Here is a 26,377-nt window from a genome sequence, read left to right as displayed (position 1 = left end):
TGGGGACACCCAGCATGCCCTGGAGTGACAGCAAACAACCCCAACCCCACCCCAACAAAGTCCCACATCATGGAGAGAGAAAGCCACTTTTTTTTTTTTTTTTACTTTAACATTCTCCAAGTGTTCCAGGAACATCTCAGGTTGGGTTTTAACACGGAGGTTGCTGACAAAGGGCAGGCAGGAAGGAGCAATTCCTCTGGGGGATGCTAAGGGGAGCTGGGCCAGCGATGTCTCCTGTGTTGGGAGTTCTTCCCTTCTCCCTCTGGGCCTCAACTGCCACAAAACCAGAACCACAGCACGTACACCCACAAAGGGTGCTCAGAACCATCCCCCAAAGCCTCCAAGTGCTGCCAAACAGAGCAAGAGAAGGCAGAACCACACCAGAGACAGCAAAGGGAAAAGGGGCACAAAGACCCCCAGAACCATCCTGCTTGGAAAAGACCCTCAAGATCATCATCCCCTGCCGCTGCTGGATGGCAGCAACTCCTGGGGTTTAGAGACCCAAGTTCTGCTCCCCACAGCCAGGTCTCAGGGGCATCCTTGTCCAACAGAACATCCTTGTCCCACCACACCAAAAGCAGCTCTGGATGTGTTGGGTCAGGACCCCCCCTTCCCTCCCCAGCACAGGGGCTGCAGGGGACCCACTCCTGGGTGACAACCAGAACCCCTACAGCAACCCCAACCTCCTCAGCTCCAGCTGGGTGCAGGGTGACCCTGAGCAGAGCCTGGGAGCCAAACACCCAACCCAGCACCCACTTAACTCAGGAGCATCCTGACAAACCCCGGGTTCCCCAGGAGGATGAGGAACCCCCCCAACACCTCACGGGAGCAGCAGGGATGGGGGGAGACCTGGGAGCTCCCTGCTTCCCACACGGAGCATCTTCCATCTGGCTGGTCCTTCCATCCTCCCCCAGCCCAGCAGGCAGGAGTTGGTAGCTATGGCAGCACGGCCGTGGGAAGGGGGAAGGAAAGGTTCAAGCCAGAGATGGGAAATTTCCACATTTTCACAGCAGATCTGCTCCAGCAGATCAGATCAGCTCAGGCTGGGGAAGCCTTTCTCATCCTGAGAGCTTCAACACAACACCAAAACCCCCCCCACCTAACCCACTGCAAGCAGGGAAGCTTAAGGGAGTATCAAGGAAAGCTGATATCAATTTATCTGCAACTAATGTCATATTAGTGCAAGAACATTTTATTCACTGCTAATTATCAGCCACTTTGATAGCTCCTAATTCTTGAAAATTGCAAACAGCAGCTTTAATCCCTGGCCTCTGCTGAGGGAGCAGGGGAGGAATAAATCCCCTCCTGCTGTGTCACCAGGAGCATGGGGACAGCTGGGGGGTCCTGTGGGGTGACAGCCCTGGGGGCTGCCAGGTCCCACAGCACCTGATGGGAGAGCCTGGACAGCACCAGAACCCCCCAGCTCCCCCCTGCTCTGACACCTCCAGAAACACCAAGGCTGGGACCCAAGGAAAGACAAAGTGACCAAAACTCACCCCGAAGCCCCAGATAAAAGGAGGGAGTCCCAGGGCAGAGCCCAACCCATCCCTTTGGCCCAAGCAACCTTCAGATTAAAACCAAATGCAGGGATTTTTCCTCTGCACGTTTGGGGATTTGGCCTTTCCAGGAGGGAGGAATGTTGCTGGCAGCAGGGCTGGGAAGGCAGAGGCAATTCCCAGGCTCCTTGGCAAACCCAGGAGGTTTGTTACAAAATGGGGTGTTTGGCAAGAGGGTTCTCTCCCCCTGGCAGACAGGAGGAGGTTTTTGTAACCTCTGCCACTACAGACACAAAAGCAGGGGAGGATTTTCCCCACCCTCGCCGTGCAAACCGTGAGGAAAACAAATAAATAACCAAAGAAACCCAAATAAATAACCAAATAAACCCAACCAACTTCTTAAACAAACAAAACCCAGCTCTGCACCAGCAGGGGACAGGTCGGGGGTCACCAGGCCTGGAGAAACCTTGGAACACAACCACTCCATTTCTGTTTTTCAAGAGGTCCAATTCCTCCAAAGTTTTTGAGCACACCCAGAGCAGGGAGGATGCTCCTGCACCTCCAGAGGTTTGCTGGGAGGAAAGTTGCCTCTTTGCTGCCAAGCTCAGAGCCCGGTGCTGAGAGGTGTTTCCCTGGGGGATATTTATTTCCCTGGGGGATATTTCCCTTATCCTAAGGACCTGCCCCCCACACCTCAGCTTGCTCAGCAGGACAGGGCACAGGGGCTCTGGGGCATCAAGTCAGCGCTCCAATATGAGATTTTAATTGTTAGCAATAAACCTCTAAGCCTCAGATGGGATTAACAAGGGCTTTTTCTCCACATGCTTATTAAAGCCTAATGGAGAGCAGCTTCCCTTCCCTTCTCCCTCCCTGCCCCCTTCCCACCTTGGATATTTGTAGCGTGGCAACATGTATTTTTACAGCCCTTTATTATGCAAGGCTTTGCAGCAAGGCTAAGAGAAAAAGCAAACAAAACCTCAATTAACAGCTCATTTTTACACCATCTACCCCTGGGTAACGATTTGCTATCACTGCAGATTGAATTAATAGGAGAGGGTGAACCAAGCAGGGTGAGTGCTCAGGGGGTTGGGAAGTCAGGGGGTGTGGGAAGGGGATGTGAGGGTTGGTGGGGGGCAGCAGGTCGAGCAGAGAGGAGCAAACAATTCCCCCAGCTCCCCAGCAGCGTGTCCCTGTGTCCCTCTCTGGCTGTTGTCACCCTTCAGGCAGATGTCCTGCTGGACTGAGAGCAGATCTCTGGCTGACACCCCCACCCATGGCACCCCCAAGCCCAGAGCCACGGGGATGGGCACCCAGAAGGGGACCCCTCAGCATCAGGGACTTCTCCTCCCCAGGGAACACACCAGAGCCACAGAAGTGACTCTTTGCAGCTCCCCTTGGAAGCAGAGGGGGCAGCCAGGCAGGTGAGGGGGAGTCAGAGCTCCCCCAGGCCCCCCAGCAGAGTGGTGGAGCTGGGGAGCTGTCTGTGTCTGGGTGGCTCCCCAGGAAATCCCCCTTCCCACCCCTGGCATTCCCCACCCAGCCCTGCTCCTGCTTCCCTGACATCTTAATGCTAGGTTTGCTTTTCAGAGTGGAGGCTTTAATTGGGGGTTGTGCTACGAGTGAATTCAAAGGAAGGTTCTGAGAGCAGAGAGCAGCCAAGGAACCATCCCTGGAGCACCCGTGGGTGAACGGAGCCTCCTGGAGGTGTCTGGAGCTGGTGATGGGTGCTGGGGCAGCAAGGCTGGCAGGGGATGGTTTGGGGTGAAAGGGACCTCAAAGCTCATCCTCTGCCACCCCCTCCCACAGCCCAGGGGGCTCCAAGCCCCATCCAACACTGCCAGGGATGGGGCAGCCACAGCTTCTGGGGGCAACCTGGGCACCCAGGGGCTCAGCACCCTCACACCAAAGAATTTCTTCCTCATGTCCAACCTAAACCTCCCCTCTGCCAGTTTAAAGCCATTCCCCTCATCCCATCCCTCCAGACACTATTCAGACATCCCTCCCCAGCCTTCCTGGAGCCCCTTCCAGTACCTGAAGGGGCTCTTCCCCATAAAACAGCACCACAGGCACAGGAGAAGGGAGGCAGAAGACCCCCAGTTCCTTCCCTGAGCACCCCCAGGTGCAGCAAGGGCGGGAGCTTGGAGTTTCCCTGGCATCACCCCCAGAGCCCATCACCCCTGAAGCATGGCTGCACCCACCATTGGGTCCTTTGGTCCAGTGGGTCAGCACCCACCTCCTCCTCTCTTGCTGCCTGTTTTCTGCTCATTTGACAGCTTTACCTTCAAGTAAGAAACAGAGAGTGCCCAAATTCAACCAGCAGAAAGGTCAGACCCCCAGAACCCTCCCCACAGTGCCAGCCAGGCTCTTCTGCCAGGTATAGGCAAGTTCTGCTATTCCAGGATGCTCTTTCTTCTGGAAAATTTATCCTCTTTTACAATTCTGAGCCAGGCCCCCAAAAGTAATTGAAATTCAATCAGCAAAGGCTGAGCCAAGGAGGAGAGAAAAAGCCCCATGTGACATTTCCAACCTCACCACTCAGCTCTCCCTGCCTGCTGGGGGTGAGCAGAGGGCTGGGAGATGCCACACAGCAGAGGCAGGAATTTAACCCTGGCTCAAGGCATTTTACCTCCAACTTTGGGGCTTCAAATGTCAAGTTTCCTTGGAATGCTTAATGCATAACAAGAGAGAGAATTCTAACTCAGAGCAGCTGACAAGTTGCACTCTGGGAGTAAATAATTCTCTACCTCCATTAATAACCTAAAATGCTCTTTTAAAAATCAGTATAATTACAGCTTTGTGCTTTTTTTTTGGTGAATTATTTCACTCTCTCCAGCAGCAGCTGGATTGCAGAGCCCAAAGCCAGGGCTGGGGCAGGCAGAGCTACCCCAGATCACACGGGCAAAAATTTTAAATAAACTTTTAGGGGCTCCTGGGTGCCACCCTCAAGGAGTGGGACATGAACAAGGGATTGTCAGAGGATCAGCAGGGATCCTGTTTGCAGCCCTGCCCATTGCCACCTGCCTGGGACAGGAGATGGGGAGCTGGTCCTGGCATCAGTCCCATACAGAGCCCCAACCTCCTGCTGCTGCCCTCAGGGAGAGCTGGGCTGGGTTTATTTGATGAGTTAATAAAACCCATGCCCAGGTAACTCCTGTTTACTCAGCACTAGCAGGGGAAGGAGCTTTCCCAGCAGAAGGCTCCCAAAAAAGGTTTCCCCTCCTCAGCCATCAGAGCCGGATCCTTCCTTCCTTCCAGAGCCAGGGGAAAAGGGCCAGAATGCCACAAACCAAACCCAAACAAACAGGAGGGCTGCTGTTTATTTTCCCCTGAGCAAAGGAAATCAGAGCAAAGCAGGAATGCAGGAGGCAGCTGTGGCTCAGCCCCCCCTGGGTCCATCCTCACCCCCCAAAGGCAGAACCTCCCCTCCTGCAGCCCCTGCACAAGCAAAACCCCAATTCTGCTGGGATTTGGGTGTTTGCACGTCCACCCATTCCCAAGTTCTGCCTCGGGGTGGCCCCTGACCAGCTCAGATCCCCCCAGGAGGGTGATGCCAGGAGAGGCTGAACACAGCCTGCACGTACCAAAGGGACAGACTCACTCACTCAGTGGGAACCCTTTTTTTGGTCATTTTCTCAAGACTGATGCATCCCAAGCCAGGCAGGTGCCAGGCTGAGCTCAAGGAGGTCCCTGGGTTGCTCTGGGCAGTGCTTCAGTCCCACACCCAAAAAAAAAGACAGAAAACACCCATGGCCCACACCCCAGCCTGTCCCTCGGTTAATGCTCGGCTCCAAACCACCTCTGCCGGCTGCAGCAATGAGGATGTGCAGCTAATTAACTTTCTAGGAGTCGCAGATGAACAGGAAAAGGCACATTAAGCATGGGAACTTGTGACAGGCAGGTCTCAGAGGAATCAGCAAATTGCATAAGAGGAATCTTGATTCCGATTACAAATTAACACCAGCAACAAGACCCTGCACGGTTTTACTGCCTCATGAAATAATTAACCCATCAAACCCAGCTCCACGCAGATCAGAAGGCAGAGCAAGTACTAAAAGCTTCCCTGGAAGGAGCAGCAACATCCCTGACCTGCACCCAGGAGTGCCCTTCCCTCCCTCCCATCCTGCCCCGTGCTAGCAATCACCACCCTGTGCCCACAGGAAAAAAAAAATTAAAAAATAATAATAATAAAAAAGCTTTCCATGGATTCAAATTGAGCCCTGAACAGGAGATTGTGATTGGAAATAAGATGCAGCTCTGCCTGGAGCGGGTGTGATGGTCCCTCCCCCCCCTCCTGCAGCTTCCCCATCCTGCTCCCAGCTCTCCCCCCGTGGATACGTGACTGGCACAGATTTAGAAAGCAAAATATACATCCTGGAGGCACATTCTGAGCCAAACAACAGGCACCATCATTAGGAAAGGGGAGAGGACCCCTCGGGTACCTGTTTATCAAGCCCTCAAATCCATCCCAAGGGGGCTCTCCAGGAATAGCCCAAAATTCACTCTGCAAAATGCCCACTCCCAGCCTCGCTTCCCAAAAATCCTGCCAGCCCCCAACCTGCAAAAAATAGAGCACAACTCAAGTGGATTCTGAGATCCAGCCTCCTGCTGGGAACATCCACACCCAGGCACCCATCCTGCTCCCCTCTGTCCCATGGGCAGCTCCTCACAACCCCCCCAATAACCACAGCCCCAAATATTTCAGATTAGGTCTGAAAAAAAGACCCAAACCCCAGGCAGGGATTTTTGGCTGGGCTGGTCCTTCCAGCAGCACGAGGGGCCAGGGCTGGCACCCACAGAGCACACACCAAGCCCAGCAAAAGGCTTTGAAAAGGGAATTCTGCTAGGATCGGGTTTAAATCCAGGGAGTGGTCCACCCATCACGTGCAGCTTTATTAATAATTTATTCTGCATTCAGGAAAAAATAAAACAAAAACCACAAAAAAACAGCAAAGCAACAAAGCCTGTGTCTAGCTGACATGAAAGAAAAATTTCAAAAATCCAACTGAGATGGTATTTCCAGTACAAAATTCCAGCCCTGGCTCCCCATCCCTGATCAGCTTTTACACGAGAAGTATTGGCAGGCTCCTCGCTAGAGCTGAGCACCAGCTCCCTCCTCACATTCTCCATTAACTCCTCCTTCTCCTGCAACATCTCCCTCCTCTCCCTGCCCCAGAGCCCCCTCCAACCCCTCCTCAGCTCTCCCTGGGGCTGCCCCAGCCCCCCCATCCCACAGCACCCATCCAGGTCCCAGTGTGCTGGGAGGGCTGGGGCTGCTCCGTGTGAGGACAGATGTTCCTCAGCAACATGAAGCCTGGAGGTAGAGGAGATGAAGCTGATTAAGCCTCATTATCCTATTTAGTGGAATGATGGGGGAGCTGGGAGGACGTCAGGCAGCCAGGGAGAGGGAAGAATAATGTGGTTAGGAGGAGCAGCTCTGCAGAGGGGCACGGGTATGGCCCAGCTGAGGGGGGGTTTATCCTCTCCCGTTATGCCCAGCCCCCTGTCCCCCTTCCCTGCCCATGCCCCTTCCCACTCCCACCAGCATCCCACCCGTGAACTCCCACTTGCTCGGGGGAGTTTAAGGCCAGAGGTGTGGAACAGGCAGGAGTCAGGGAGCTCCTGGAATCCACAGCTGCAACAGGGGCTCCAGCATCCCACCCAGAGCCCACCTGGGTGGGCAGGGGAGGGCTGGGGGGATCTCCCACAGCACCCACTCCTGGGGACCTGGGAGCTCCCGATGGCAGCAGAGCCACGAGGGGAAGATGAGGAGCAAAAAAAGCAAAAAAAAAAAAACAACAAACAGAATCAGGGCTGGAGGAGTCCTCTGGACTCCTGTGGGATTCTTTCAGGAGGAAGGGAGGAGGCTGGAGCAAGAATCCCATCCCAGAAACTCACTGCCACCTGCCTCTGGAGGTAACCTGAGCCAGCAGAGCTCAAGGATGAGCAGCAGAATTCCTCATGCCAGGAGCCTTAGGAATTCCAGCAGAGCCAGCACAGGGACCAGGGACCTACTGCACTGAGCAGCTTTTTGGAGCCACCTCTCCCTCCAGGGCTTTGGGTGCTGGCAAAGACCCCCCCAGCCCCGACCCTGCCCAGGAAAGGCAAGAGCCACGTCCCAGCACCTCCTCCCCAGCCCAGCTGAAAGAGGAACAAGCATGGGAAGGGCTCCAGGTGGGGAGAAATAAAGATGTAAGAGATGAGATCTCTGTCTTTTGTAGGGAATTTAATGACTGCAGCTGCTGGGCATCATTAACCACTTTGCCTTGGAGGCTTAAACCCCCTCCCCCCCCCCAGGTCCTGGTTCTGGGGCTGAGCAAACACCTGGGGACCACCAGAGCCACTCAGCTCCTGGGGGGGCTGCTCAGGAGCTTCCTCCCTTCCCAAGGATTTATGGAAAGGATTTATTGAAAGTTTTCAGTACCTGCTGCTCCCCAGTGATGGAGGAGTGCCAGGCAGAGAGAGAGAGAGAGCTGGGTACAGAGAGCAGCCTGCTAAAAATGGGTCCTGTCCCAGCATCCCCTCCCTGCCCCACTTCAGTGGGGGGAGGGGGGGGGGAAAAGAAAAAAACAACCCAGCCCTGAGATTTTAACTGATTTAGAAATAAGCAAGAAGTGAAGTGCAATGGCTTGACCCTTGTCTGAGCAACATGGGCTGCAAGGGAAGGGAGATGCACCCTGAGCCAAGCTCCCTGCCAGCACCAAGCCCCAAGGATGGCTCCAGATGGACTCATCCCTTTGCCAAGTCTCCATCCTTATCCTAAGGAAATAACAGTACATTTTATATACATATATATAAGTGTATATATATATACACAAAAAATTGTGCTCCTCACTATGAGTCCACACCCCCTGCTCTTTGCAACACAAGAATTTCATTTCTTGCCTGCACCACTCCAAATCCTCAGCTCTCCTTACTCACAGCCACAGATAATTCACCAAATCCACCAAAATAATTAAAAACAAAAAAATTGAAAAGCTCCTTGGAAGCTTCGGAAAACATCTTCCCCCACCAAGCCTTTCTTATGCTTTCAGCTGGAGAAATCCAACAGTTCCAGATTTATTTAATATTTGAATACTGATCCTTGACAGGAAGATTCAATTTTGAAGCACTCGGAGGGTTTGGCAGCTGCAAATTAAACCCCTGGGCTGAAAGAGAAGGTCACACCTGAACTGTTTGAAAAAAAAATAAAAAAATAAAAAAAAAAAGTCTTGCCAGTGAAAAAGAACAAAGGCAGAAACATGGAGGGGGGAAATAAAGCAAGAAAGAGGCTACAGAGCCCCTAAAGCTGCACTCAGCACTGGGGTCATGGGGAGAATTTAATTCCATTAAATCTGGGATGGAGACCAATCTGTCCCAGGTGCCTGTCCAGGCAGAGCTGCAGGAAAACCCCCCCAGTTCAGCCCATTTACTCACCAGTGCTGGGAGGAGCAGATCAGCCAGATGGACAAAAGCTGCTCCCAGGGAGAAGCCCAGGGCCACAGGGAGGAAGGAGAAGACTCCAAAGGTGCCCAAGTCCTGGGCCAGGTCGATGGCCGGGGCCAGCAGGGACCAGTAGGAAGCAGCCAGCATCACCTGGGGACAGGAGGGAGAACTCTGGGGGCACTGCTGGGGGGTGACCCAGCAGCCTCCAGCCAAGGACCCCCCTGCAGTGGCCATGGCAGAGCCACCAAAGCCCAGAGAAAGGGGGAGAAGTGAAGGGGTTTGGGGTTTTTTTTTTGTTTTCACCAAGGGGGTTTTTCTGAGCTCAGAAGTCTAAAGCATCAAACAAACCCCCAGGGGCTGGGCAGGGGGGTTGGCACAGCCCAAAAAGGGACAGAGAAGGGGAAGAAGGTAAAGCCCCCCCACCCTTTGGGGGCTCAGCACCATGGGAGCAGGTCCCAGCACCCCCCCAAATCCACCTGAACCAAACCCCTCCTGCACCCAGCTCTGGGCTTCTCTGCAGAGCAGGCAGGGGGGGAAGGGAAAGCAAGATAAGAATTTTATTGAATATTGAATAACACCTGGAGCCCAAGAGCAGCTCCAAGCCAGCTGAGGCCACTCCACAGCTTTGCCTCCTGCCCTCTACCTGCCCAGCAGCCCAGCCAGAGCTGCCCAGTGTTCCAGCTTCCACCAGGAAAATAAACCCCCTGAGGAGCAGAGTGGCAGAGGGAGAAGGAACAACTACCCCAAAAAATGAGAGAAAAAAAAAATCAGATTTGGGGATTTATGGGGCTCCCCAGCTCAGAGCCAGCTGCAGAGCTGGGTGCTCAGGGTGCTGCCCAGTGCAGAGACCAAAAAGCCAAGCAAGGGATGGGCTTCCCAACCTTCTGCTCCAGCACATAACATCACCCCCCACTGCATCACCTCAGCTCCCCCTGGGTTAATTACCCTCTGGGCTGAGTTAATTAAAGAGTCATCAGCCCAAGGCAGCACCTTTGCCCCCCCATTTCTCCCCCTGCTGCCATTTAACCCCACGGGAACTGCTCTGGGATGGTGGGAGGAGAGCTGAGCCCACCCCCCCTCCCCAACACCCCCCACCCAGCACCCCCCCAGCCCCTTTGCAGGATGCTGGGCAGTGATGCTGCTCCCCCTGTGCTGACACCCCTGGAAAAGAAGTGAATATCCAAGAATTCCTCTCTGAAATCACCTTCCAGGGAGGAAGGAGATGCCTATTGCTGCAGACACCAGTCCCTGAGGGGCTGTGAGTAAGAACTGAGCAGGCTGTCATGCCAAGGCTTAACTACAGCTGTCAAACTTCATATTCCAAATGCCACCTCCTCTGAAAAAAAAAACAACCACGCACCCCAACGTGGAAACACAAGCAAGGGGGAAATTTGCTCTGCAGAATTACGTTGTCATCTTCTGTGAGGAGATCATTTCCCCAGGGAAAGCAGAGACCTGGCACTGCTCAGCCCCCAGATCCCAGCCCTGCCACAGGCAGGAGTGCAGCTCCCACCAGCACATGAAGGAGGGGACAGAAGCTTTCAGACCCCCCAGGAGCAAACTGTGGGGCTGCACCCACCTCCTGGGGAAGGAAAAGTGATTTATTCCTCCTCCCTCTGATGCAGAGAAGCCCCTTGAGCCCCCGTGGTGGGGCAGCTGGATGTCCCTGTCCTGCAGCAGCAGTGACAATGTCCCCGTGCCCCCCCTCGGCCCATTTTGGAGATGGGGTGGGGGGTTTTAGGGCCATGGGTTTGGCTGGGGGGTCCTGGCCAGGTCCTGGCCCCCAGCTCCTGCTCAGCCTCAGAGCTGGCACCCACCCCTCTGCTCCTGCAGCCTCTCTTGGCAGGTGATGCTCCTGAAGGGACAGAAGGGTGAGGATTTCTGCCAGTCGTTCAGGTAAGTAAGGAAAAAACCCCACAACAACCCAGTAATAATAATTAAAAGAAAAATCTCACCCACAATCATAAGACTTCCCATTATCCAGCCAGGGCCAGGAACCCAAATCCCCCCACCAGTGGCAGCCAGCAAGTGGTATCAAAGGCAGAAATAAAACAGCAAAACCCTGCCTGGGCTCTCCTCAAGTCAAACCCAAACCCAGAGGGTCACATTTTCTGCACAAAGCCTTCCCCAAGCATCAGTTCCCCCAGGGCAGGGAGCAGAGACCCACAGAGCTGGCACTGGGACCCCCCCCTCCTGCCAAACTGGACCGGAACATTTGTGCAGAGATTTCACATTCCAGAGCCAGGATGCAACAAGAACAGCACAAATCCAGCAGCTCCTGGGAGCACCTGGGAGGTGTCCCTGCCCGTGGCAGGGGGATGAGATGTTCTTTAAGACCCCTTCCAACCCAAACCAGTCTGGGATTCTCCAAAACAGCTTCAAGGGAAAGAGCCACGGGATGGGGGGGTGGATCAGAAACCCAAGGGTGGGAAAGAAAAGTGGAAGGAGAGAGACTGTCAGGATCCTTTGCCTCCCAAGCTGTTGAGCTTGACTTCATCGAGGCTCCAGCAAGGAGAAGCAACCTCAGCAGACCCCTGTAAATAACTGGTGCTGACTTAGGCAGCACTGAAAGGGAATATTCAGTAGGTGGATGGTGGGTGCACGTCAAGGAGCCTGGGTCCTGATTTGCTGCTTCACTCGGGACAGAAGAAGAGATGAAACTGGGATCCAGCAGGAGGAAAAGCCATGAGGAGCTGCAGGACTGAAAGTGCTTGGAGTGTTTCTGATGCCTCAGCAGCTCCAGGATAACACCAAGATAACAGAGAACATCTAAAAAAAGGTCTGGTTTAGGAACATCAAGATTTAAGAGAAAAGGCAGAATTCCACCTCAGATGCCCAAGCGAGAGCAGCCTTGTCTCCATGGCAACACATCACCTCCCAGCCTTTTGCAAACAAAACCTTCCATTATCCCTGAGTGCCAGGAAGGGAACTGAGGCAGAGCAGAGAAATGCTCAGGCACCCAAGGGCTGGGACTGGGCTGGACCCTGTGCCAGGCTCCAGCACCTCTGGTGAAGGCTGAGCTGAGCTGAGCCTTCCCCGGGCCCAAACTGAACACATCCCAGACAAAGAAAGGGAATTTCTGCCTTGCTCTGCCCCAGAGAAACAGCTCACACACCTCTGCAGGGCACCTCCAACAAAGAGACAGGGGCTGCAACAGAAATCCCTTGGAGCAGGAGCCCTGCTCAGTGTCACTCTCTGCAGCAGCACTTCTTGGAGGGAGAAGGAGAGGGAAGAAAATACAAACGGGTTTCCAAGCCTGCTGCTCCCCCCTGGCAAAACTCACTGAGCCTGGATGAGGCAGGAACAGCCCCAGGTCCCAGGCAGCCAGGAGGATCTCGCAGCTCCCTCTCCATTGCTCCCACCTGGGATGCAGCCTGCTGAGCTCCAGCATCCCATCCCATCCATCCCATCCCATCACACCCATCCATCCCATCCATCCCATCACACCCCATCCCATCCCATCACACCCATCCATCCCATCCCATCACACCCAGCCCATCCCACCACATCACACCAAGCCCATCACACCCATCCCACCCCACCCACCCCACTTCAGGGAGCTGTCTCAGGAGGGATTTGTCCTTCAGCTTCTCCCTGGGCTCTCTGCAAAGCCACCAAGCACCCCCAGCACTCTGCAGGAGAGCCAGAAGCAGCAAGCAAGGTGCAGGATCAGGCTGCAGGACAGGGGCTCTCCTGCCCCTCTCCACCACCCCAGTGCTGGGGGAGGGACTGAGAGGCCAGGGAAGTGACAAGAATTTGACTCAAGAGCCAGACCCAGGGTGGGCAGCTCTGCATCCTCCTCACCCACCCTGTGCCACCTCCACCCTGACTGAAGAGGCCCCAGGATGTGACCATCCCTGCTCCCCCCTGCCCCAGGCAGCCAAAAAACACCCCAAAAAAGCACCCACAGCCTGATGAGAGCTCAGGGGTGTCAGCAGGAGGAGGAGGAGGAGGAGAGCAGAGTGGGTGCCAAGGAGGGTGCTGGACTTACCCCTGCAGCAAAGCCCAAGCTCCCATCTAGGATCCTCCTCTGCAAAAAAAGAGGGAGAGAAAATGCTCTGAGGAGATGGAAAGGTGAAGCAGAAATCCTCCTGCCCTCTGGGATTCCCCTCCTGGGGGGTTTCACTGCCTCTCCCAAGGTGCTGCCACAAACAAAAGGCATTGCTGAGCCCACCAGGGCCCCTGCCCACTGCAGCCCCTCCAGCACATCCCCCCCATCCCTCCCTCCCTGCCCAGGAAGAAAACTGAAGTGAGACTGCAGAGAGCATCTCACCCTGCAACAAACTCCTGAATAAATCATCACAAGAGAGAGGCATAAATAATAAATGAACCCCAGTAATTCAGAGCACAGCAGCAAGTTGGGAGGGAGGGGGGGGAATTCCTCTAATTTTGGAATAAAAGATGACTTCAGAACCAGCACTTTGCTTGTTTGGAGCTGACCCAAATCCTGCACCTGTGCCAAACACTGAGCCCTGCCCGTGGCTCTGCCCCAGCTCTGGGTGCCCTCCAGCACATACCAGAGGCAGGGATGGGATTTCCTTCCCCTCTTCTGGGTTCTGTGCTGACACATGGGACAGGAACAAGCTGGATTTTTATTTTTTTTCCCACTTTCTACACCCCAGGACCTCCCAAAAGCCACATCAAACCCCTCCAAGGCAGGCAGAGGAGCAGAGGGCAGCTCTCTGCCTCATCCCCTGGGCTGGGGGACAGAACCCCAACACCCACCTGCCCACTGGAGAACACAAACACCAGTGCTGAGCCAGCTGCTGTCAGCCCCCAGGTGAGGAATGTCCCCAGCACTGCCTGGATCACCGGCCCCTGCCCCGGGATCATCCTGACCTGGGAGAGAGGGAGAGAGAGGATGGATCAGAGAACGTGAGAGAAAAAAAACCAAATTCCTCCCTGGTTAAGGAATGGGCACTGCCCCAAATCCCCCCTCACCCGAGGGGACAGAGGGACCTTCCACACCTCTTTAGGGTTCTCTCTTTAATTGCTTTGCAGCTCAATCCCAGCTGGAAGGAGCAGGAGGGATGGGATGTGCATCCCTCCCCCTGAATCCTGAGCTCAGCCCCCTCCCCAAGCAGCACCAGGGCACAGCAGCTCTGGAGAAAACATCCCAAAAAAAAAAAAGAAAAATTTAAAAAATCGAGTGTTCAAACCTCGGGTGCTTCACCCCCCACCCCAGGAGGTTCCCAGCTCATCCCACTTCTTGCTGGCACTTTTCTGGGCCAAAATCCCCATTTTTCTGGCACAGGAGGCGAACGCCCTCGCAGCACCAGGCAAAAAGGGGAAGAAGTGCTGGGACAGGGCAGGAAAATGGGGCTGAGGGCTGTGCCTGGGGATGCCCAGGACCAGGGGGGGGTCTGTGGGCACATCCCCCCCGGAGCAGCCCTGCCAAGGAAATGCAGATCGTGTGGAGATGTAAAGGTCCAGAAACACACAGGGATCCTTCCGTACACTTGGATGTAAGCACAGAGATCAGGCGCGCATTGACACGTTTCTATGTAAATAAATATATAAATATATATAAATACACGCCGGTATTTACACACTTGCCTGGAAATACCCAGACACAGCTCCATTTATCTAGAAACCTAAGAACACACACACCTTACCCCCCCCAAAGCCCCTCCCGGGACCCCGGCCTTGCCCCAGCCCCACTACCAAACCCTTTGGGGGGGGTTCCCGGGTCAGACCCCGGTCCCGGAGAGACGGAGCCCCCCGGGTCCCCACGGCGGGGGGACCCCGACCCTTACCGAACCCCCCCAAACCTCCCCGCCGTCACCCCAGCGCTTTGTACCCGCGGCTCCTAGAGCTCGCAAGCTGGGCCCAGCACCCCGGTTCCCCCCGGTTCGTCCCGGTTCGTCCCGGTCCCGGTCCCGCTCACCCCGGCACTCCCGGCCCGGCCGCGCCGCCACTTCCTGGTGCCGCACACGTGTCGCCGCCGTGGCCCCGCCCCCCGTGGGCGCCGCAGCCAATGGGAGCGCGGCGGGGGCGGGCCGCCCGCGCGGCTTTGCGTTTCGGGCGGGAGAGGCGGGGGCAAAGCGGCGCGGGCGGGCGGTGCGGGCGGGCGCGGTAAAGGGAGGGCTGGGGACAGCTGGCACCGCCACCCCCGGGCACGGCCCAGACCCCCTCCTCGCCTCAAGGTGACATAAAGACACCCGGGGCCTTGGGCTCGAATGCCCTGAGAGTTCCCGCCGGCCAGCAGCCCCCCCTGAGCGCGGCCCCGCCACTGGTGTGATGAGTTGTGTCCGTTCAGCGCAACTCGCTGACAATTCCTGCACCGTAACCATGGCAGCCGGATGGAAACAACCCCCCCGGCCCCATCGCTGCTGGCATCTGCCCGCAGCACACGCAGCAGGCACGGCCCTGTCCCCTCTCACCCATTGGTGTCCCCTCAGAGCATCATCGGTGCCCAAGGCTGCAGCCCCGGCCCGAGCAGCTCCGGCAGCGATTCCTCCCTCGGTGGAAGCGATCGGGGCTTCAGAGGGTCCAGGACAGCTTTGGGACAGCTGGTGGCTCCTGCTTGTGGCGTGCCGGGAGGGGCAGGGGGTGGCAGAAGGACACGTCCAGCTCTTTTGCAACACAACCCTTTATTCGAGTGTTTATCTTTTCACAGCCTTTGATCGGCCTCCCCTGCCGCTCTGGGGAAGGCCAAGGCCGTTTGAAACCTCCCCGAGTTAGGATTTAATCAATCTCCCCCTTTAATTGCCCGCATCCCTCATTAGCTCCCGCATCGAGGCAGATGCAGCGTGAGGTGCCAGCTGGGAGGAGGGACACGGGGACAAACGGAGCTTTCTCCCCCGCCCCCCGACACCCCGGGGCTCCCCGGGCAGCCGTGACAGAGGGGCTGGCAGGGCTGGGGACAGCTGGCGAGCAGCCTTGGGGACAACGCAGACACAGGAGCTCTGCGAACTGCCATGGGCTGGGGGCAGCTGGCAGGGATGTCCCTGCCTGGGGACCCGGGGGCAACTCCGGGAGGTGGGGACAGTCCCGGTGGCAGCGAGGCATCAGCAATTGCCTACACTGAAACCCCACAAAAGGGGCACAAATTCCTGAGCAATTTCTCACTAAGGTGCATGAGAGGTGCAGCTTAACGAGCTCCGCGGTGCCTTGGGGCCACCCGGGACCCCAACCCCTTCGTTTTGTGGCAATGAAGCTCCTGGGCGGGCAGAAGGTGCAGAGCCACGTCCCAGGAGGGCAATGTCCTGAGGCACCGGGGGGGTCAGGAGATGTCCCACATGTCCCTCTGCCCCCGCCCCCTGTCCCCTTTGTGCAGGTTGGGCTCGGGGCCGGGCTCTTTCCCAACACAAATCCATCCGTGTCAGGCTGGAGCAGCGGATGGAGCCAGCCCGGACCCAGAGGACACCCCGAGACACCCCGGGAATGGGGAGCAGCACAGCCCCGGGCAGGGCCACCTCCATCCCACCAGCTCACGGCACCTGTGAGTCACAGGGCACAAGGTGACACCTTTCTGCCTCTCCGATGCCTTTGGGCTGCCAGACACAGACACAAAGGCTGCGGTGCCAGGCTGGGGGAGAGCTGAGCCCCCCCGGCACCGAGCTCCCACCCGGGAGGGGATGGCGAGTACCGAGGGATCCCCCCCTGGCACCCCGGAACCCTCTACACCCCCCTTCCTCCCCCCTATTTCAAACGGGTGCGGGAAGCCAAAATCAGAGGATTATTAAATCCCGATGTAAGGAGTACAACACTCCCAACGAGCCAGGCACGGCAGGAGCAGAGGGAATCATGAATTCCACCCGTGGTTACCAAAGGCTCCGTGGCACCGTTCAGGGGGATGAGCCCCGGGGGGGGACCCTGTGCGGCAGCTCTGCCTGCAGCCCATCCCCGGGACTCTGGGCGGAGATCAATGAACTCATTACGGAGGGAAATATCGGAGGGAGAGAGCGGGAGGAAGGAGCCGTGCTGGGAGTGGGATGCAGCCCCGGGGACGGAGCCGCGTGTGGAGGGCGTGGGGCTCCCCTACCCCCCCAGAACCTGCATCCCGTGGGCTCCGGGTTCTGCAGGGATGCTCTCGCCCCCCCTGGGCGCAGGTGAAGGCGCCAGGGCCTCTCCCTCCCCATCAATCACAGCTCCAGACGCTGCTGCTGCTGCTGCTGCCCGATTAGATTACTGTCCGGCAGCAACCGGCCTGGGTCTGACCTGCCCCGGGGGTGCGGGGAGATGGTCCGGGTCTGTTTGTCTGGGTAATTAGCTAAAAGCAAAGCCTCCCCCAGCCCGGGCGTGCCTCTAATCGAGCCCGTAGCCCCCAGCCAGGCTTCAGCACAGCCACCGAAGCTGCTCCTGGCTGTTTTGCTAGAGAGGGGAAGGGAAAGTACAGGGAAGGGGCAGAGCCGCCCAAAGCACCCATGGGAAGCATCCCGGTCATCTCCCTGTGACCTATTCCCAGGACAGACAGGGGCCAGACCAGTGACCCGGTATTTCTGCCCTCAGTCATTAACAGACATGCCCAGCAGAAGGGCTGTGGGCTCCCGTGGCACCCACTTGGGACCCAAAAATGGGTGATGGTCCCCGTGCCCCCCCAGTTCTCCCCCAGCAGATGAGCAGAGCACAGCAGGCACAAGCTGCAGGGTGAGCTGTGCCGGAGCAAACCCTTCCCCTCCTGCCTGCTGGGGAATGGCAGCTGCCTCCCAGTCACCATCCACCATCAGAGAGTCCCACCAGTCCCACACAACCCCCTTCCTTCCTACAAAACCCCCGAGATCTCACTGCCTCCCCCCATATTGGGGAGAAAGGCCAGCTCACCCTACCCCTCCCTTGGCAGCCCCAGCTCCTTACAACACTCATTTCCAGGACAGGGGTCAAACACGCTTGTTTTCCATCGGGAGTCTTGCAGAACAGCTGGGAATGGATGGCAGGAGACTTGGAAGGACTTTAAAAAGCAGCTTTATGGTCACGTAATCCCCCTGCCCCTCTCCCAGGGGCTGTATGGGCCGCTGGAGCCCTGTGGGAAGAGGCTGAGCCTCTCTCTTCCATCCACCAGCCCTGCCAGTCAATTGCTTTTCAGCAGAATGGATGCTTCCCAGGCTTAAGGACAAAGAGGAGTTTATCTGCCAGCACCAAACCAGCTGCTGGGGTAAGACAAAGTCTCTCCAAACCAGAGACCACCCAGAGGTCCAGATCAGACCCTACTCTCGGCTATAATGCAACCCTAACTCTAAGCAGGATGTTAAAAATACCCCCAGAAGGCAGTGCCAGGGTGAGGGGGAACCAGGGGATGCTGCAGTTCCATTGCCTGTCACCTCTGCAAGCCCCCAGGGTACTCCAGACAGGGTGGCTGCACGTGGACAACCCCAACCCCAGCACCCCACAGAGACCCAGTCCCAATCCTCAGCCAAACCATTCTCTCCCCCACCCCTCTCCTCACACATTTTTACAGGGATATTCATTTCCACGCCGTTTATTCCTGGAGAGCTTTTCCCAGCCTCGTAAAGATTTATGAGGCTGAAAGTGATTCTCCTGCTCCAGGACTCGGTGTTTTCAGATTCTCAGACCCACCCTGGCAAAGTGGATGGCCAAGTGTGGGTGAGAACCTCCAGCCCCTCTTGCCACCACCAGCCACCTTCCTCTGGGCTCTTTGTTCCAAGTCACCCTTAATTTCCTGCTTTCCCTTGTCTCTGATAAGTGATGGAAAGAAGGGGAGAGGGAGTAGCTATTATTTAATTGCTTTCAAGCTCTCAAAGAAACCAGAGCAGAGGTTGTCTACCCCAAAACTCTCTTTTTTTTTTTGTTTTCCTCCACTTATCATCATCATCACCGGGTGACCGCAGAGGGAGAGGCTGTGGCAGTAGCTCCACGTATTGGCCAAATCCCCAAAGCCGCGGCCACCCCCGGCATCACCTCCCCACCTTCCCACCCCCCCCGGGCTGTGCCGGGCCAGCAGGCACCTGCCTTGCCTTGCCCTCGGTGGCGAGCTGCAAAATCCCTTGGCCGAGGCACTCCCCAGGCTTCCCGGGGGACCCTCGGACACCTCCTGGGGGTCTCCGGCTGGGGTGAAGGTGGGAAAGGTGGGAGCCTCACGCAGCACCACGGGCAGGGCTGTCCCCGCCCCGGTCCCGCGGAGCCGCCCCGCACGGGGCGGAGCGCAGCCGGTGCGCTGGGTCCGGCGGAGCCGAACGGAGCCGAACGGAGCGGGCAGGAGCGGAGCCGCGGGTGCTGCCTGCGGGGCCGGGGCCGGGGCCAGGTGAGCGGCGGGGCCGCGCTGCGGGAAGCACCGCCCGGTGCCCCCCGGTGCGGAGCGGAGGGACGGGACCGGGGTGGGGGGGGGCGGCTCCTCCGCCCCCGAGCTCATCCTCCAGCCCGGGGGAGCTCGGGGTGCCCGTCCCAGCTCGGGGGTGGCCGGGAAGGGGGTGACAATCTCCCCTTTCTCCGCAGGGCGAGGCAAGGGGAAAGGATTTCCCCCGGCGCTGAGGGGGTCCGGGTGGCTGTGGCACCCCCAGGGGACGCTGCGGTTGGATTTGGGGAGTCGGAAGGACTCCGGTAGCCGGGAGGATCCGTGGTGTGTCCAGGCGGACACATCTCCGGAGAGAAGATGGGGGAGGTGGTTTGGGGAAAGCCCCTCCGGGGAACATCTCTCCCACCGAGTCTGGCAGCAGGATGGGCAATTCCTCCCCAGGAATCCCTTCATTTCTGTCCTCCGATTCTAGAATCTTCTCCTCTCTCCCCAGAGCAAGGGAAGATGACATCTCGGCTCCTCTGAGCCACCAGGGACCAGCAGAGCCATGGAGCTGGAATACGAGCTGCCCAACGCCACCGCCTTCTGGTTCTCCCCGGCTTCCCCCTTTGACAACTTCTCCGTGGATGCACCCACCAACGCATCCCAGAACACCACGGGCCAGCACTTTGACCTGACCAGCAACGCCATCCTCACCTTCATCTACTTCGTGGTGTGCATCATAGGGCTGTGTGGCAACACCCTGGTGATCTACGTCATCCTTCGCTATGCCAAGATGAAAACCATCACCAACATCTACATCCTCAACCTGGCCATTGCAGACGAGCTCTTCATGCTCGGCCTGCCCTTCCTGGCCATGCAGGTTGCCCTGGTCCACTGGCCCTTTGGCAAAGCCATCTGCAGAATTGTCATGACGGTGGATGGGATCAACCAGTTCACCAGCATCTTCTGCCTGACGGTTATGAGCGTGGACCGGTACCTGGCTGTGGTCCATCCCATTAAATCTGCCAAGTGGAGGAGACCCAGGACAGCCAAAATGATCAATGTGGCCGTTTGGGGTGTCTCCCTGCTGGTGATCATGCCCATCATGATTTATGCCGGGGTGCAGCACAATCACGGCAGGAGTAGCTGCACCATCATCTGGCCAGGAGAGTCGGGTGCCTGGTACACGGGCTTCATCATCTACACCTTCATCTTGGGCTTCCTGGTGCCTCTCACGATTATCTGCCTTTGCTACTTGTTCATCATCATCAAAGTCAAGTCCTCGGGCATCAGAGTGGGCTCCTCCAAGAGGAAAAAGTCCGAGAAGAAAGTCACCAGGATGGTCTCCATCGTGGTTGCCGTCTTCATCTTCTGCTGGCTCCCCTTCTACATCTTCAACGTCTCCTCCGTCTCCGTCCTGATCGTGCCCACCCCTGTCCTCAAGGGCATGTTCGACTTCGTGGTGGTCCTCAGTTATGCCAACAGCTGCGCCAACCCCATCCTTTACGCCTTCTTGTCTGACAACTTCAAGAAGAGCTTCCAGAACGTGCTCTGCCTGGTGAAGGTCAGCGGCATGGACGAGGCGGACCGGAGCGACAGCAAGCAGGACAAATCCCGGCTCAACGAGACCACAGAAACCCAGAGGACCCTGCTCAACGGGGACCTGCAGACGAGCATCTGAGGGGACAGCAGGGTTGTCCTTCCTTTGCTCTCCTCTCCCTGCTTGCTGCCGGATGGCAGCGGCACCCACGGGGTCGGGGCAGGAGCGCCAGCTTAGGGGACAGCAGTGCACATGTGGATGGTGACGGGGACCCTCATCTGGGTTCCTCCTGAGCTGCTGGTGGGTTGACCTGCAAGTGCTGGGAAGGATATGGATCAAGAGGAGCTTCCTCAGCAGGAAAACAAAGACAGCTTGGAGCGATGCAGCATGTTGCAACACCAAAGTGCCACCGTGGGCCACAGCCACCTCTGGGGCAGCTCTGCTGGCTTCCCTGGTGTTACCCCTGGGACCGGTTGGCTTTGGGTGCTCTCCCCTGGGTGCTTGCACATGGACACGTGCAGTGGGGTGGCCTCGGGAGGAGCTGAGGCCATGGATGTGTGGCCACCATGGAGATGCACCAACTCCCAGCCAAGACCTGGGGGGAGAACCTGGAGAGTCCCCCCACGGTCACCCTCCCCCAGGGGACAAGGATATTTGGGGCTGCATTTTACCTGGTTTACAAGTTACTCCATCGCCTCCACTGAAGCCTCCCTGCTGCTGGCTGCATCGTTTCCAAACCCTGCCTGGAGGTGGCACCTCAGGATGGGAAAGATCTCTGCCCCCCTGCTCCTACCACACTCCCACGGTGCCTCCTCCGGCCTCACCATCTCCCACCGCAGCCGAGTCCCTTCCCTCCTGACATCACCTGCTCACAGGTTTTCTCCTCAGATGGAGGATTTCCCCCTTTTTCCTCCCAAGCAGCTGCTCTCCCTCCAGCCAACCACAGCCACTCCAGCATCCCATCCGGACTCGCGAGCAGCTGATGGGAAATCCTTGGGAACGGCAGCACATCCCACTGCTCCTGCAGCCAGGTGACACCTGGGCTTGTCCTGCCCCAGCTCTGAGGATGCCTGGAAAGGGCTGCTGGACCCGGGGGTTCCAGCATCGGCCACCCACCAGTGACACCTGTGACACCAGTGACACCTGTCCTGCTCCTTCCAGGCAAGTCACACCGGAGGACAGGGTGACAAGAGAGGATGGGGGACAGGAGGTGGTGGGGGAGCAGGCAGAGCAGACCCCCTGTCTCCCAGCACCAAGCCATGGGGCAGAGCAGGGCAGCCCAGCACACGTCCCCTTCACCCCTCTCCTGCACCGCAGCGTGGGTGAGGGGTGACACGGGGTGCAGCCCGTGGTGAGGGGTGGGTGGCAGGTCAGTCCTGGCACCCACTGCATGTAAAGGCTTCAGTCCAGCCTGGAGCCTTGGGTTCTGCCCCTCCTGCCCGGTTCTCCAGAGCCCTGACCCCCGGCACAGCCCCCCCCTTTCCCAGGGAAAAGCCCAGGGGAGCCGCAGTGCCAGAGCTCAGCCCGTTCACAGCCTCTTGTGCTCCCGAGCCGTGGGAACGCAGGGCAAGAGGTGGAGAAAACACCCGGGACTCGCTCCCCCTCCCCTTTCCTCCCCATCCCAGCACCGGAGCCGTGCGGGGGGGCAGGATGAGCCTTGCCCATCAGGAGACACCCGCTGCGGGGTGACACCTTGCTCAGACATCTACCCCAGGGCGATGCTCCGGGAGCAGCGGTTCGGGGAGAAGTTTTCCCATGGCTCTGCCCAGCGAGTCCCTGCCCGGGGTGTCACAGGTCCCGCGGTGCCACCCGAGCACCCCCCAGCCCCAGAAAGGGCTCAGTGCCAGGCTTGACGCCTTCCCAGCACCAGCTCAGGGCTCGGGGGCTTCCTGCGGAGCAAAGCGGAGGGTTTGCAGCATTCATTAGCTTTTTTTTCAGCATTCATTTGCTTTTAACCCTTTACGGCTCCTCCCAGGGCTCCGTGTGCCCGTCCCCTCGCTGGCCGTGCCGGGCAGGGGTTCCCCGAGCACAGCCCCGCAGCGCCTGCGTTAAATGAACCAAAGCCGGGCTCTGCGAGTGCGGGCAGCCCTGCTGATGCTGCAGGAACGGAGACACAAGCAGCCCGTCACGCTACAGTGACAGCTGGGATGGTGGTGGCACTGGGGGGATGGTGGCACTGGGGTTGGTGCAGCCGGGGTGAGGCTGGGGGGGCTCGGATCTGGTGGGCAGGGAGGGAATTATCTGTGGGGAAAGCAGAGGAGGTGGTGGGGAGGGGGGCATTAAGCCCCCTGCCCATCACAGGGGATGCTGTTTGCACCCCCAAAGCCAGACTTGACCCCAGTCCTGCCAGCAGCCCCCGGAGCGATGCAGGGGGAAGGGGGGATTCCTGTTCCTGGCCCTATCCCCGGGGTGGTCTCCAGCAGGAGCCCTCAGCTGGGAGCATCTCCTCTGGGTGCTGCTTTCATGCTGAGAACGCAGGAGTCTGACTTCCTAAGCCTCAGGAAGGACCTGTGCCCAGCACCCCGTGTGCCCAGTTCAGCTTTGCACCCCCAGGCAGTGATTTCTGGCAGCTCAGAGCTGTTCAGGGGGGCTGTGATCCCAAATATCCCACTTGCCCCTTTGCAGCAGGGCTGGGGTCAAGGGGGCTGCAGGTGATGGGGAGGGGAGGGGGGGCTGCCACTACGTCCCAAAGGCCACCAAGGTGAAATGTGGCAGGGCAGGGGGAGGCTTCCAGGGGGTGTCAGGGGCACCCCCCAGCTCCTCACCCAGGCAGAAAGGGCAGGAGAGCAAAACCAGGAGCAAGCAGGGGAAGGAACCACAGCCCAAGGCTGGCAGCAAACCCCACAGAATAAAACCTGCTGCTGCCTCACTGCTGGGTAATAAACAGCAGCACCATCGCTGCTCTGAGTAACAAAGTTTTCCTTCCCAGCCACTTGATTTTAGTGGGAACTTGACCCCGTGTTGGGTCTGTTCTGAAAAGCCTCAGGGGGCTGCTGGCAGCATAATGAGAAACCTCTCCTGGTTATTGCAGAGCTGATCCTGCTGGAGTGGCTCTGCTGCTGCTCCACACGCAGGCTGTCCCCAGGCAAGTGAGATTAATTCCAGCTCCTGCCTGCCTGCCTGGAGCAGCAGGAACAGATTTATCACCGAGGGGAGGTGATGGGAAGCAGAAACCTGCCTGTCCCACAGCTCCTCTGGATGAGCAGGGATCTGGTCCCACAGCCCTCAGAGCAGGTGTCACTTTGCTGCAGGGATGCCCGTGTGACAGTGCTGTGAGAGGCTGCCAGTCCCAGCACCTACACAGCCCCCCAAAGCCCATGAGGCACCAACTCCCCTTCCCTTTCCATTCACTGCCTCCCCCCCGTGCAGATCAGGAACCCCAGGGGCAGCTCTGCAATCCCCCCCATGGGACTGAGCTCTTCCCCATCCCCAGGGGGCTGGGGGGATGAGGGGTGCTGTGGCTGGGCTGAGCATCACCCCATCACGACCTCAGACCAAGCCTGGCTCCTGGAGCTGTGCTGGTCAGTGATGCTCAACAGCCAGACCCCATTCTGATGGGCAGGGAGAGGCTGGGCTTGGACCTGGACCCTTCCTCTTCCATCTCTGAAGCTCCTCATCTCAGCACCAAAGCTGCCTTGGACTTCCTAAAAACGACCATCTCCTAAGGAACCCCCCTGCCTGACTCTGGATGGCTTCCCTGACTCCACATCCCGATGGAAAGGCTTTGGTCTTAGCTGGAGACTCCCTGGGGAGGTCCCTTCCCTCCCGGATCCATACAGACACAGCCAGCCAGTGATCCCCAGTCAGCTTCCTTCCTGTACTGGGAGTTCTCCTGCTCCACATTTGTGCTGCTGCTGCTTCAGAGCTGGGCTTGACCTTCCCATTTTTGGGGGTTATTTCAGCCTTTGCTGCCAAGGAGCTGATTTCAGCCTGCTCAGGGAGAGTCTCCATCCCCTCTGCCAGGGCTGCATCCCCTGCCCAGGGCTGCTCCAAGGAGGAACAGCCAGCAAGGCACCAGCAAAGGGCACAGCAGACCCCAAACCACCTTTCCTGCTGCTAAAAGCTGCTGCTTCCCAAGCCAAGGACACCTCTGCCCGGCCCTGGCCTGACACCCGTCTCTGCTGATGGATTTCAGCCTATTCCCTGCTTGCTCCAGGACCTGGATTGCAAAAAGCCAGGACAGGAGGCCAGCCACACACCAGCTGAGATCCAGGGAACTTCCCTTGAGCCGTGTCCTGAGCAGGAGATGAGGGATGCCCCGTGGCCAGGAGGGATGGGGGTGCCTGTACATAGATGTATATAGTGGACACACCAGCAGTGTTTTACCCCGCTCTGCAGTGGCTGCTGGCTCAGCCCCTCCTGGTGCACACAGGACTCAGACCCAACCCCTGGGGGGTCCCTTGGCTCCCCCTCACCCTCCCCGTGTGCCATGGGGCTGGCAACACCGGGCAGGAGCCAGGAGGGACCATGGAGGCTGCTCCAGGGGCTTCTGCAGGGGGAGGGGAGATTTAATGAGATTTAATCTCTGCTGAATGCAAAAAGCCCTTCCCTGCCAAGCTGGGAACCATCTGGGGGTCACCCCCCTCCCGGCAGCACTGCACCCCCTGTACATACCCCCCTCTGTACCTGTAGCTGTTGTGCACAGTGTGTGTGGTTCTGCTGTCACTGGAACACCCCCAGCACCTCTCCCTGCTGTAACTCTTGCTTTCCTCCCTACAAATGGGTTTGTTTGCTGTTCGTTTTCTTGGTTGGTTTGGGTTGTTTGGGGTTTTTTTTTGTGCGTGTGGAACTCAACCTTCCCCCAGCAAAGGCTCCCGCGGTCTCTACCCCAAGGGAGGGAGTTGTGGATGGGGTGGGAAGGAAGTAAAAGATTTTTTCCTACAGTTTCTGACTCGTGTGTGTGTGTGTGTGTGTGTCAGAGCTGGGGGAGCAGCAGAGGAAAAGAGGCACCAAGCCTGGAGTCCCACCACCCGTGCTCACCCAGACCACTTCTCCCCCACATCCCCTCCCTCCCCTCACAACACCTTGGGGTGATCTCAGCTTTCCAGAGTCCACACAGAGCCCCAAAAAAACCCCACAGAGTCATTCCTGGCTCAGCACAAACCTGGGGCACCGAGGCACAGGCAGCATCAACCCTGAGCTCGATGGGTCACAGACAAAGCACAACAACAAATAACTCGAGTAAAAAGGGTCCAAGAAACTCAGCCAACAACTCCCAGCCCTCCAGGCTGTTGTTGAGGAGCTCAGGGCACGTCAAGTGCCATCACTGGGGTTTAATCCACTGGAGACAAGAGCAGTGGCAGAAGGTGTGGATGCACGGGAGTGTTTGCTTAGCAAATCATCACATGGAGAGATAAAGAACTCAGCTCTGATAAAAACCCAGCCCTGGCTCTGCCACCAGCAGCTTCTGTGCAAATAAACCCCTTCACTCCTAAACACCCAGGAGTTTTTGCACCACAAACGGGGATTTACGGGATTCGAGGGAGCATCGGGCACCAAACAGGGACCTTGGGTTCCTGCGGTGAGGAATTTCTGTAATTGTCAGAACAGAGAGATGGCCCCGGGTGCCTGTCAGAAATATTGAGTCTTCACAAAAAGGCTGAGAAAAGAAAGGCAGCAAGTGCCCGGGGACGATGGTTGCGACCCAAATCCCGAGTGGGGTGGTTCCGTTCTGCCCCAGCGGGATGGGATCTGCGGGATGGGATCTGCGGGATGGAGCCGCACCAAAAGGCAGAAAAACCC

The 26,377-nt window shown here is 57.7% G+C and overlaps 2 protein-coding genes across 9 annotated transcripts in view; one reads left to right on the top strand and one right to left on the bottom strand.

The window, feature by feature from the left end:
- SLC39A11 (solute carrier family 39 member 11) overlaps nt 1–14,944 on the bottom strand; it is a 66,705-nt gene extending 51,761 nt beyond the window's left edge. For 2 of the 4 annotated variants that reach the window (XM_071763814.1, XM_071763816.1), the window contains exons 1-4: nt 14,806–14,944; nt 13,644–13,757; nt 12,910–12,948; nt 8,910–9,068 (exon numbers count right to left, since the gene is read on the bottom strand). In XM_071763814.1, the coding sequence (XP_071619915.1) occupies nt 8,910–9,068; nt 12,910–12,948; nt 13,644–13,751 (306 nt within the window). In that variant the 5' untranslated portion in view covers nt 13,752–13,757; nt 14,806–14,944. Of the gene's footprint in view, nt 1–8,909; nt 9,069–10,122; nt 10,175–12,909; nt 12,949–13,643; nt 13,758–13,886; nt 14,021–14,805 lie in introns of those variants that run through there. The other 2 variants (XM_071763817.1, XM_071763815.1) reach the window with 2 other exon arrangements.
- A 690-nt stretch (nt 14,945–15,634) lies between these two features.
- SSTR2 (somatostatin receptor 2) lies at nt 15,635–25,518 on the top strand. 5 transcript variants are annotated; one of them, XR_011729808.1, is made up of 4 exons: nt 15,635–15,790; nt 16,247–16,362; nt 19,607–21,384; nt 21,511–25,518. XR_011729808.1 is itself a non-coding variant. In XM_071763809.1 (3 exons), the coding sequence occupies exon 3, from the start codon at nt 19,661–19,663 to the stop codon at nt 20,774–20,776; it is 1,116 nt and encodes a 371-aa protein (XP_071619910.1). In that variant the 5' UTR covers nt 15,635–15,790; nt 16,247–16,362; nt 19,607–19,660; the 3' UTR covers nt 20,777–25,518. The 5 variants fall into 5 exon arrangements, 4 of the variants coding, with proteins under 4 accessions (XP_071619910.1, XP_071619912.1, XP_071619914.1 ...); XM_071763809.1 differs by having other exon boundaries at nt 19,607–25,518; XM_071763811.1 differs by lacking the exon at nt 15,635–15,790 and adding an exon at nt 15,965–16,095 and having other exon boundaries at nt 19,607–25,518.
- The last annotated feature ends 859 nt before the right edge of the window (nt 25,519–26,377 follow it).

This window comes from Heliangelus exortis, chromosome 20 (genome assembly GCF_036169615.1).
Source record: "Heliangelus exortis chromosome 20, bHelExo1.hap1, whole genome shotgun sequence".
In the NCBI taxonomy this organism is placed as follows: domain Eukaryota; kingdom Metazoa; phylum Chordata; class Aves; order Apodiformes; family Trochilidae; genus Heliangelus; species Heliangelus exortis.
This window is presented reverse-complemented; position numbering and strand designations above follow the sequence as displayed.

Excerpts from the sequence above, each read along its gene's own strand:
- SSTR2 (XM_071763809.1), top strand. The coding sequence starts at position 19,661 with ATGGAGCTGGAATACGAGCTGCCCAACGCCACCGCCTTCTGGTTCTCC.